General features: G+C 34.7%; 1 protein-coding gene across 1 annotated transcript in view; it reads left to right on the top strand.

Moving 5' to 3' along the window:
* LOC116101279 (vomeronasal type-2 receptor 116-like) overlaps positions 1-12,329 on the top strand; it is a 23,421-nt gene extending 11,092 nt beyond the window's left edge. Inside the window, exons 2-6 of the mRNA XM_031384885.1 lie at positions 4,923-5,202; positions 5,572-6,372; positions 8,344-8,571; positions 8,818-8,941; positions 11,395-12,329. Coding sequence (XP_031240745.1) covers positions 4,923-5,202; positions 5,572-6,372; positions 8,344-8,571; positions 8,818-8,941; positions 11,395-12,329 — 2,368 coding nt within the window. The remainder of the gene's footprint in view (positions 1-4,922; positions 5,203-5,571; positions 6,373-8,343; positions 8,572-8,817; positions 8,942-11,394) is intronic.
* Positions 12,330-13,066: the final 737 nt, after the last annotated feature.

Below are 13,066 nucleotides of genomic sequence, written 5' to 3'. Positions count from 1 at the left end.
TGAAATCTCAGGGTTGTTTTGATTTGCATTTCCCTGATGACTAAGGATGTCAAACATTTCTTTAGGTTATAAAGCATCTTCTTAAGGGGAGCTAGTCTAATTGGAAATTGACTAGCTAGTCTAATTGGAAATGTAGAAAATTCCAAATGGAACCACATCTATCATCCTGCAAACACTCAAGTCCAAGTGGATCAAAGACCTCAATCTAAAACCCGATACACTGAACATGATAGAAGAGAAAGTGGAGAATAGCCTTGAAGGCAAATGCCACAGGAAACGACTTCCTGAACAGAAGAGCATCAACAGCACAGGCACTAAGACTGAAAATTTATAAATGAGATTTCATGAAACTAAAAGGCTTCTGAGAGGCAAAATATAGCATTAATAGCACAAAATGGCAGGTTGAAAACTGAAAAAAAGATTTGAACCAACTCCACATCTGACAGAGAGCTAATTTCCAAAATATATAAATAACTCAAGAAACTAGACATCAACAAACCAGACAAGTCAATTTGAAAATGAGACTTTTGAAGCTGGAGTGATGGTTCAATTAAGAACACTAGCTGCTCAATTCCTAACAACTACATGGTGGCTATCAACTGACTGTAATTCCAGTCCCATGTTTTCCAGTGACCCTGATAATATAAGACATGCAAATGATATACAGACATACATGCAGGCAAATACCAATACATATAACATATAAATATTTTTAAATAAAATTAAGATTGGGGTAAAAGTGTTTCAGCAGTTGTGGTAATGGCCAATCAAGTTGGTTGAGGTTGAGACCCATTCCCTGAGGGGGAGCCCACATCTAACATTGCCTGAAAGGCTGGAACCCAGAGGTTGGGTAGCCTAGTGACCAAGGATAGAACCAAACACATCTAGAAAAAAAATATGTAACAATGAATAAAGTAGGCTATGAATTTGAAAGATGTGAGCAAGATATGAGAAAATGCTGGTTCTTGAAGAAGAAGAGAGAAGAAATATAAGGTATATAATCTTAAAAATAAAGGTGAAAATAATATAGTATACATTATAATATATTAATATAATATATAATTAATAAAATATAATTATAATATAATAATATAATATAATATGATCATGGAAATTAATACTGTAAATCAAAAAAGGAAGATGAATACACTAATTCAAAGAGAGCTTGTTTGGGAAATAATTCTACTATTTTAGATATCAAAAATTTATGGATGTTCAACAGAAATTATTTCTTCTGTACACTCAACAACTGAAGATAAAACAGATCCATCTCAGAATGGCAAGAAAATAGAAAGCAAGGTTAAACTTTAGGTCTTTATGGATGTAAGAGAAATTATAAGACATAAAGTAATAAAACACATTAGAAAATTATATTTTTATTTTTATTACATGTTTTCTTTATTTACATTATCTCCTTTCTCAGGTTCCCCTCCAAATGAAATAAAATGAAATAAAGCAAAAACTAAAACAATCCCCTGTCTCCTCCCTCCACCCCCTGCTCACCATCCTACCCCCTCCTGCTTACTGGACCTAGCATTCCTCTACACTGAGGAATAGAACCTTCACAGGGCCAAGGTCTTCTCCTCCCATTGATGACTAACTTTGCCATCATCTGCTATACTCATGCTGCTGGAACCATGAGTCCCACCAAGTGTACTTTTTGGTTGGAGTTTTAGTCCCTGGGAGTTCTGAGGGTACTAGTTAGTTCATATTGTTTTTCGTCCTAAGCGGCTGCAAACCTTTCAGCTTCTTGGGTCCTTTCTCTAGCTCCTTCATTGGGGTCTCTGTACTCAGTCCAATGGATGGCTGTGAGCCTCTACTTCTGTATTAGTCGGCTACTGTCACAGCCTCTCAGGAGACAGCTATATCAGGCTCCTGTCATCCTACACTTGCTGGCATCCACAATCGTGTCTTGATTTGATGACCAAATATGAGAAGGATTCCCAGGAGGAACAGTCTCTGAATTGTCCTTCCTTTAGTCTCTGCTCCATAATTAGTCTTTACAAATCCTTTGGAAATCAGTTTGGTGGTTCCTTCGGAAATTGGACATAGTACTACATGAGGACCCAGCTATACCACTCTTGGGCATATACCCAGAAGATGCTCCAACATGTAATAAGGACACATGCTCCCCTATGAACATAGCAGCGATATTAATAATAACCAAAACTGGAAACAACCCAGATGTTCCTCAACAGAGGAATGGATACAGTAAATGTGGTACATGTACACAATGGACTACTACTCAGCTATTAAAAACAAAGAATTTAAGCCAGGCAGTGGTGGCGCATGCCTTTAATCCCACCACTTGGGAGGCAGAGCAAGGTGAATTTCTGAGTTCAAGGCCACCCTGGTCTACATAGTGAGTTCCAGTACAGCCAGGGATATATATAGAATCCCTGTCTCAAACAAAACAAAACAAAACAAAACAAAATAAAAAACGAATTTATGAAATTCTTAGGAAATGAATGGACCTGGAGAATATCATCCTAAATGAGGTAACCCAATCACAAAAGAACACACATGGTATGCATTCTCTGATAAGTGGATATTAGCCTAGAAGATTGAAATGCACAAAGTACAAACCACAAACCATAAGAACTTCAAGAAGAAGGAAGACCAAAGTGTGGATACTTCATTCCTTCTTAAAAGCGGGAACAAAATACCCATGGAAGCAGTTGTAGAGACTAACTATGAAGCAGAGACTAGAAAATTATTCAAGTAAGAAAAACTGAAAAGAAAAAGTACTCATTCACATAATATATTTAGCAAACTTCTGTGCTGCTTACTGACTAGTATTTGATACCCAACTTCACTTTTAGATGAAGCAATACATCTAGAAAATGAAATGTGATCTATATCATATCTGAAGAAATTTTGGAAGAAGCTGTTGTTTGAATCTAGGGCTATCATTTTCATTGAGAACCCTGTTTGTCTCAGCATCATCTCCTTCAGAAACACTGGTCAGTGAACAGTGCAGAAGTTTGCTACTACTGATAATATAAATTGTTCATCTTGTATGTAAAGCACGTGTAAAACAACAATTTGGTTCTACTGTAGTTTAATATGTACTATAAGCATAAAACAAAACAAAATACTTATACTATATAAAAATATAAGCATATAAGAAAGAATTTGTATAAAATACAAAAAAACCAAAACAACAAAAACAAAAAACAAGATATATTTTTTATACCTCCCATGTATAGATCCAAATGGCCTTGTTCTTGAATTCTATAGTAACTTAAAAAGAAAATTATACAATGTCCAGAGCTCGTGATGTCCTGCAAATGAAGGAGGAGGATATCCGCAAATCCTCTAAGAAAAGAACATGCTCAAATGATAACAACCTTGACTTTTATATGGAGCAATACATCTAAAAAAGGAAACGTGATCTACATCATATCTGAAGAAAGCATGGAAGAAGCTGTTGCTGGCCGCTAGGGCTATCATTGCCATTGAGAACCCTAATTGTGTCAGAATCAACTCCTTCAGAAACACTGCTCAGTGAGCTGAACAGAAGTCTTCTGCTGCCACTGGAGCCATTTCCACTGCTCACTGCTTTATGCCTAGGATCTTCACTAACCAGAACTAAGATTTCAGGAAGACATGGCTATTTCTGAGATGACCACTAGCCACTCACAGAGTCATCTAATATCAACATGCACATAGTTCCTTATTGTAACATAAGACACTTCTTGCTTCATGGAAATGCCATTTCATGCAATAACAAGGGAGTTCTCTCAGTGGGTCTAATATGGTAGATGCTAGTTCCAGGGAAGTATTCCACTATTGTGGACTCAAGAAGTATTCTACCATGTGGCACTATCTCCCATGAGCACATAAAGGAGTATATGCCTGATCTCTACTTCTATAGAGGCTCTAAGAGTATTTAGAAAGAAGATTAGAGAGCTTCACAGAAGGATTTGGCAAAATAATACTGGACTGTGCCAGTTACTTTCTTCACTATTTCTCAGACAGAGAAGACAGGCAATGTGCAGGTGCCCTCTATAAAAATACAGTCCTTCCTTATTACAGACTGGAGTACCCAGCCACAAACACAGGTCAGAAGCTGCCATAGTACAGAACACTGAGGCAATTTGGTGGTCCTGGGATGATCTACAGACATTTGACTAAGGGGAGAATAGTGGAGGAAAATAAATTTCCTAAAATCTTGCAATAAAACATAAAACAGGGTCAATATAGTAATGCTCAATTAAGTATAAAACACATTAATGAAATCCAAGTGCCTTTGTGTAGTGAAGGAAGCTCACTTCTCATACAGCAACAATCACTGTTATCCTCAGCCACTTATCACTCAAAATTGCACAGCCAAAGAAATTTTAAAGGAGAAATTTTTATGGAATGAAGAGGAAAGAATAAGAAATGTTATGTTAATTGCATTGTTATGAATCCAATGGCCTTCTAAGAGTTCAATATTCAGGTAGTTTAGTCATTTCTTATTTACTAAGTTAAAGTCTTAGCTAGTAATGATTCTGTGATTAAAACTATCAAAATTAGTACCTGATGGAACTCATTCATTTTCTATTTACAGTAAGTAGTTGAATTCCAAAATAAAGCAATAAGTAGATTCAGTATTGGCTAAGGCCAACATTCTAGTCCATGGAAAAACACTCTCTCCTCATCATGTTCAAGGGTAACATTATGAACATAGTAAACAGTATGAATTTTCAAAAAATAAAATACCATTTGAGTGATGTCTATGCTCCCCACAAAATACTTTGAAATATTCTTATGTTCTTCCACATATTTCACTTCTTCACATACCACAAGGGTGAAAGCTGTCACCATTGAAATTGGTCAGGGTAACAGCATTTAATACATAATCAGTGTAGTGAATATAATCTAAGTTTAACATGTTTGGAACCTAAACTCTAGTGATCTCTGTCTTACACTTTCAGATTGACAACCAGGAACATCCACTTGATTTTTTCTCTATTATTTGCCTTCAAACAAATAAACAGGAACAGTCAAATTTTGCCCAATATTTCTCTTATAGTTAAAGTCGATTGTGCCAAAAAGGAAGATCTACAAATAATAACCATATTCTCAAAAAGTGACACATTTATTCCTAACTACAACTGTAAACATAAAAGAAGATTGTTAACTGTACTTACAGGACCACGGTGGTTTTCATCTCTTATATGGGGGCCACTCCTACACATCTTTGCAGTACCACAGGTGAGGTTACATGGGATTTGTAGTAAAACTGTCTCCTTTCATGCCATCTCTCTGAGTAGTAAGACAGATTGAAAAGTATAATCTGGCTTTATGTCTGTTATGATTCTGAGGTTGAAGCATAAATTCTCATTTTCTGGCATGTACATGGCAGCTTTATTAGAAAAAATATGAAAGAATGAAGGTGTCATTGTTTTAATGTAAGATAATCTTTTAAGTAGTTTTTAAGAAAAATCACAAAAAAAGATAAACTTGCAATAACTAAATGAACACTTTATACTTTCTAATGTTCCCAGATTTTAACTGGCATGCTTAGAAAGACTGGAATATATGTACTGTATTTTCCTCATATTGTTTGTTTTTGTCCTTTAGCTTTACTATGGGCAATTTCATCCTCTTCTGAGTGACCAGAAACACTATCCTTATCTGTACCAGATGTCTCCAAAGGACACATTTCTGGCACTAGCCATGATGACATTGGTGGTTCATTTTAAATGGAATTGGGTGGGACTAGTTATTTCAGAAGATGAACAAGGCATTCAGTTTCTTTCTAAGTTTAGAGGAGAGATGCACAAACACAGAGTCTGTTTAGCCTTTGTGAATATGATCATAGAAAATATACAGTTACACCAGAACAGAGCTGAAAATTGTTATAACCAGATCTTGATGTCATCGGCAAAAGTTATTATCATTTATGGTGACCCAGACACTCTAACTGTACACTTTACACTGTGGCAACATTTAGGCATTGAGAGACTTTGGATCACCACCTTACAATTGGATAAGAGCACAAGTAAAGGAGACTTCCTTGTTACCTCATTTCATGGGATTTTCATTTTTTCCCATCCCCATTCTGAGATTCCTGGATTTAAAAAATTCATCCAGACAGTGCATCCTTCCAACTACAATAAAGATACTTCCCTTGCTAGGATATGGTGGATGTATTTTAACTGTTCATTGCCATCTCATTGTAAAACACTGAAAAATTGTTCAACTAAAATCCTATTAGAATGGTTATCCCGGCACCAGTTTGACGTGTCCATGAGTGAGTCATGTTACAACCTATACAATGCTGTCTATGCTGTAGCCTATGCGGTTCATGAAATGCTTATTCAACATACAGAACATTGGCAAAAGAATATTGGAAAAGGACTGGAATTTTACTCCTGGAAGGTAATAGTATTCCCACTGAATTGTATGCAGTTTCAACATATGACACAAAATTTACAATAGGTTCTAAATATAAAAGTACTTCATGAACCTTTCTCCCAAGTGGGCTTATTTCTGTAGCCTTTTGCTGTATATAACACAAACGTGGCTTCTGGTATGAATTAACACCAAGAGACAACAAGCATACTGGAAACATTAGAATCAATACTATGGGATATTTGCCACAATGTGACAGTAAGGGCCTATTGCTGAAAACATTAATAGTTCAAATAGAACATGAATGAATCAATCTGATACTCGACTGGAATCTCCACCCTTACTGACTAGTCTTTGTAGTGCTGAAAGGTGCTTACCCTACTACTGGAAACAAAGGGAAATCATCAATTTCTCCAAGATAGAAACTGTGAAATCTATAAAAATGATGTGCCAACAAGATTTTGCTACAAATATTAAGAGTTATTCAACCTAAGTCCAACTTTGTCATTGAATTTAAGATGCACTCCATCAGATGGCACCCACATCTTACACTCTTAGTATAGTCAAAAATCTAGAAAGAATAGGACATGGGCTCAAGAAAAAAACCAACATTTCTGCTAAATGCACATACCATAAGACAACTCTTAATGACATGATGCTATACTGCTATACCTATACATCATGGCATCACTCAACTCTGATTCTTCCTCCATTGGTAATAACCAACGCAGACACTGACACTGTACAAAAGGCAGGGAGTGAGAGACTTTGAAGGATTTGTCCCTAAATAGAACTTTTCAATAACACCATTCACTTCAGAGATCATGAATCAATTGTCAAAATGGTAATTAAAAAAAAGTAAGAGCTATATGTGAGGTAAGATTTTTAAGAAAACAATATTTTTTATAAGCATAACAATATAGAAACATGTAAGAGCTCAGAGAAATTATAGTAGCATTCACAAGACTTTTCAAGCATGACCCAGACAAAATCCTAGTACAATTAAGAAGTGAGCATAAATTTCCACCTTTGCAAAAGGAGCTATTTGCAAATAATATCTTTCTGTAGGAGGAAAATCGTTTTCAATAGAATGACAGTGCATATATAAGGTGCACTTCAGAGCAGACCACATGCTCAAGAGCTAGCCAAAACAAATGGGACTCCATGTCTTTAGTGGGTTATTCTTTGGGCATGAGAGGTTTTGAGAGAGAGAGAGAGAGAGGGAGAGAGAGACAGAGAGAGATAGAGAGAGACAGAGAGAGACAGAGAGAGACAGAGAGACAGAGAGAGACAGAGAGACAGAGAGACAGAGACAGAGACAGACAGAGAGACAGAGAGACAGACAGAGAGAAAGAGAGAGGGAGAGAGGAAGAAGGAGAGAGACAGAGAAAAAGGACATTGCACATGTAGAGATAGAGGAAATGTGGTAGAGGTATTGAGGCACAGGAAAATATATGTCAAATTCATAAAACTACAAAAACACTCAAAGAACCTTTTAAAAGAAAAGAGTTTATGTTGATGATTTTTCCCAGTATATGTCCAAAACAGGCATTTTTATATAGTCAACATTTGAAACAAAGTTTGTATACAGCAGCAATAAGCATGCATGTCCTTCACATAATCAAAACTTTGTTGGGTGATTTGATGAAAATTTTATTAACTTAAGTAATTCTGTAACTGTATGTATGTCATAAGGAACTCTGTTCATTAACTGATGATCTAATAATACTGATGTGGAAAAAAGGTTGATATTGTCTCACACTTCATGACTATTCCTAAGCTGTGAATGTTGTAAGCCATTATCTCCATTGTGAAACTGATATTTCTAGTCCATAATAATATTTAATTCTAGTTGAATATTTTTTCTTTTATTGTACTGAGAACTTCTAATAATGTCACATTTTAGAATAAATAAATGAAATTAGAAGCATTGAGATTTTCAGATTATCTTTCTAAATTACATTCACAGTTTAATCTTCAACAATAAATTTATTTCAGATGGTCCCTTTCCTGGAGAAGAACAAATTTATAAATCCCTCTGGATATCAATTCAACATTAATCAAAAAGGGAAACTGGATATAGAATATAACATTGTCTATACTATGAATCTTCTACCAGCTCTTGGACTTAATGTGCAAATAGGAAAGTTTTCCCAAAATTTTCTGTATGGTCAACAATTTTATATAACTGAAGAAATGACAGATTGGACCATGGACATAAGACAGGTAAGTTGGATTTTAGAAAGGTTCTTAACTATAAATTAATAAATATGTGTTTATTTATATTTTATATCACAAAACATATATTACAATGTTTTTATAATTCTATTTAAAAATTATAATAAAATGTTACTCTTTCATTTGTTATACTTGTAAATAAGTGAAAATTTTTTGTGATATGACTGAAAATCACAGATTTTATTGTGAAATTGGTGCAATGCTTTTTACTAACACATATGTAATTTTTGTTAGACAATACCATCTGTCTGCAGTATGCCCTGTAGTGTAGGATCCCGAAAATTCCTTCAGAAGGGAAAGGCTGTCTGCTGTTTTGATTGTACTCCATGTCCAGAGAATGAAATTTCCAACATGACAGGTAATTATATGCCTTACCAACTGGTCAGTTGCATTTTTGCAACAGGTGAGTTTGTCAGCCAATATGTAGATATGTTATTAAAGAATCCACTATAATGCTGAAGTACAAAATTTTACATAGATATTAGAAATTTTATAAGTCATAGTATCTAACTTGTCTCAAGATTTCCAGGGAAATTTTCAATATGAAATAATCAGTAGTATATCAAGTAACTAACACACAAAATAACTATTGTAGGAGTATAAATAAACAATAAAGCAATAATAATAATATCAAGACAAGTGCATAAATAGTTCAATGAAATTTTAACATGAACAAAATAGAGATGGATGTAGTACTCAAACATAAAACAATGCATTAGAATGAATGTTCAGCATTAACTTGGGCAGTAGTGGTATGTGTCTTTAATCCCAGCACTGGCATTGAGGAGGAAGAGGCATGCGAATCTCTGTGACTTCAAGACCAATCTGCTCTACAGAGAGTTCCATTACAGACAAAGCTACACACACAGACACACACACAGACACACACACACACACACACACACACACACACACAAAACTTTTCTTGAAAACACAAATACTAAAACAACAACCATAAAGAATATTTAGCATTTTTGGCTATACAATGCAGTGAATGATGCAAGAAAATTTTGAAATAAATACTTTGTTGAAATATTGCAGTAAAATGTTTATTGATTTGACACTGTGACATAAATATAAAAATCAAAATTAATGAAGTAAGCTATTGTCTATGTCATTTCAGCACAGAGTAATATTATATAACAATTCTTTTCATTTAACTTGTTACTTACATTTATCTCAAAAACCACAAATATAATATTTATCTTACATATAGTAATGATGAAATGGTTACAAAATAATTCAAAAGAATAAACCAGTTATTCTCAAGCTTTCTAAAACTGTGACTGTTTAATGTGGTTCTTAATGTTGTGGTAATACCTCCTCTAACCAGTAACTTATTTTTGTTTCCATTTCATGATTATAATTTTGCTACACTTATGAATCAATATGTAAATTACTAACCAAGCCCGTTCAGTCAAAAGGTTTCAACAGAGGGAAAGACAATTGGACAACATTATAGCATGATTCCAAACAGTGCTGAAGCTGAAGCAGTTTTATTTTTTCAGTCTGTTTTTATACCATTCTAGATATAAGCAAAAAATAGGATCAGAACAATGACAAAATAGTCAAGGAAAAAAATTTATCTGATCCTATTCCTTTGTTCTAGTACATTGTAAATATTTGTGACAATATTTTTGAAGCTGAACCAAGAGCTCTCCACAAATAATTATCTGTGTTCTCACATGGTCTTAAAACAACTCATGAATCATTGAGAAGTACTAGATTACCCACGTGATAAGATAATAGTTTAGAAAAACATGGTAAACTTAAAATAACTGAATAATATTGAATGCTGCTGATGGAAGGACTAATACTATAAATTTAGATTGTATATGATTTTACAATTTGATTAAAATTTTAAAATTGAATATGTTGCAGTGTAAATTTCAAGGTAACTTTAGAAGGAGATTCTTGAACACACCTAGGATTATGTGTCATTGCTTATCATTAAGAGACGCAAAACATTCTTGCAGTTGTGCTTTCTCATTAAAGATGCATACTTTGAGTAGATTAATACTCCAACCTAATTTTAAAAAGTAGTGAAAATATGATGTGCTTTAGTGTACTAAAATTCTCAAATAGAAACAAAAAATGCAAGAAAGATTTATAAAACAAAAAACATGGCCATGCAGGGGTGGTGCATGCCTTTAATCCCAGCACTTGAGAGGCAGAGGCAGGCAGATTTCCGAGTTCGAGGCCAGCCTGGTCTACAGAGTGAGTTCCAGGACAACCAGGTCTATACAGAGAAACTCTGTCTCAAAAAAAAAAAAAAACCTAAAAATGATTTATAAGATGTAGTAAAATGGTGTGCTAATTATTTCATAGGGTTTTGCTTTCCTAAATAGTACTAGTTATGCCTTTTTTTAAGTATATGTATAAAATTTTAATAACTTTGAGGTCAAATATATTAACTCTAAAATATTTAAAAATATAACAAAAAACAGCCAAAATATAAACTTACAAAAATATTAGTCATACATCAGTTTAACATTAAGTTTATATTTGAGCCAGACAATGATGGTTCATACCTTTAATACCAGCACTTGAGAGACAGATGCAGGTAGATCTCTTATGAACTCCTGACCTGTCTTGTCTACAGGCTGAGTTCCACAGAGAAACCTTGTCTCAAAAAACAAAATATTACAAAATATTTAAATGCCAGTTATGGCTTTTAAAAGGCAATTTGTGGCAAGATGCATGTCCAAATAATAATACCAATTTGGCCAAGACTTTCCAATACATTAATTTAAAATTTATGTGAAAAATAGAGATAAAATAAAGCTGATGATACTTTCTTTCCTATACTAGACATGGATCAATGTGTGAAGTGTCCACATGATCAATATGCCAACATAAAACAAACTCACTGCCTAAAGAAAGTTGAGACCTACCTGGCTTATGAAGACCCCTTGGGAATGGCTCTTGCCTCCTTGGCCCTGTTCTTCTCTGCTCTCACAGCTGTTATACTCAGTATCTTTTTGAAGCACCAAGACAATCCTATTGTCAAGGCAAATAACCGATTTCTCAGCTACATTCTGCTCATCTCTCTCATTTTTTGTTTTCTTTGTTCCTTGCTCTTCATTGGCCATCCACATATGGCTACCTGCATCCTGCAGCAGACCACATTTGCAGTTTTCACTGTAGCAGTTTCTGCTATTTTGGCTAAAACAATTACTGTAGTCATGGCTTTCAAGATCACCGATCCAAGAATAAAGATAAGACAGATGTTAGTAACAAGGACACCTAACTCTATCGTTCCCATCTGCACCATGATCCAACTTATTCTCTGTGGAACCTGGCTAGGAACATCGCCTCCATTTGTTGATACTGATCCACACTTTTTACATGGCCACATCATCATTGTCTGCAACAAGGGTTCAGTTATTGCCTTCTACTGTGTCCTGGGATACTTGGGCTTATTAGCCATGGGGAGTTTCACTGTAGCTTTTCTGGCAAGAAATTTGCCTGATCGATTCAATGAAGCCAAGTTCATAACATTTAGTATGCTGGTCTTCTGTAGTGTGTGGATTACTTTTCTCCCTGTCTACCACAGTGCCAAGGGAAAGGCAATGGTGTTCGTGGAAATTTTTTCTATCTTGACTTCCAGTGCAGGGTTGCTTGTTTGTATTTTTTTCCCAAAGACCCTCACAATTTTGTTAAGACCAGAAAATAATTTTACTCAAAAGTTCAGTAGCACACATTCTAAAATTGAAAATACCCCTAATACTTTACAAATATCTTAAGTCCACACACCTATGAAAAGTTGTTGTTTTTTTTTTAAAGAGGTCAAAAATACAAACTAGAGTTAAAAAAAAATGCATCTTCAACAAACAGTTATGGTGAAATGAAATAGATAGATATAGAGAATGAAAATAGATCTATATTTATCACCCAGCACAAGACCCAATTTAAAGTGTGCCAGATATCTTGAATCCAATACACAAGAAAGTGAGGAATAGTCTTGAATTCATTGGTTAAGAAAAGGTTTTCTGTGAAAGGACACTGATAGTATAGACATTAAGACAAATAATTACTAAATGGTCCTGGAGATACTAAAATTACTCCATAGCATAAAGGATATTATAATTCTGGAAAAATGTCAGCCCACAAAATAAGAAAAGCTCTTTACCAATTATATATCTAATAGAAGGTTAGGTGGGACTGATGGCTCCAGCAGCATATGTATAGCAGAGGACGGCCTAGTTGGTCATCAAGGGTAGGAGAGGATCTTGTCCCTGTGAAGGTTCTATGCCCAAGTATAGGGTAATGTCAGGGCCAGGAAGCAGGAGAGGGTAGGGTGATAAGCAGGGGGAAGTGGGAGGGAACGGGTTTTTTTGTTTGTTTGTTTATTTTATTTTATTTTATTTTTTTCAGAGAGGAAACTGGGAAAGGAGATATCATGTGGCATATAAATAAAAACAATCTAATAAAAAAGGTTAGTATCTAAAATATATAAAGAACTTAAAAAAATCACTAGACA

This window comes from Mastomys coucha, unplaced genomic scaffold (genome assembly GCF_008632895.1).
Source record: "Mastomys coucha isolate ucsf_1 unplaced genomic scaffold, UCSF_Mcou_1 pScaffold21, whole genome shotgun sequence".
In the NCBI taxonomy this organism is placed as follows: domain Eukaryota; kingdom Metazoa; phylum Chordata; class Mammalia; order Rodentia; family Muridae; genus Mastomys; species Mastomys coucha.
This window is presented reverse-complemented; position numbering and strand designations above follow the sequence as displayed.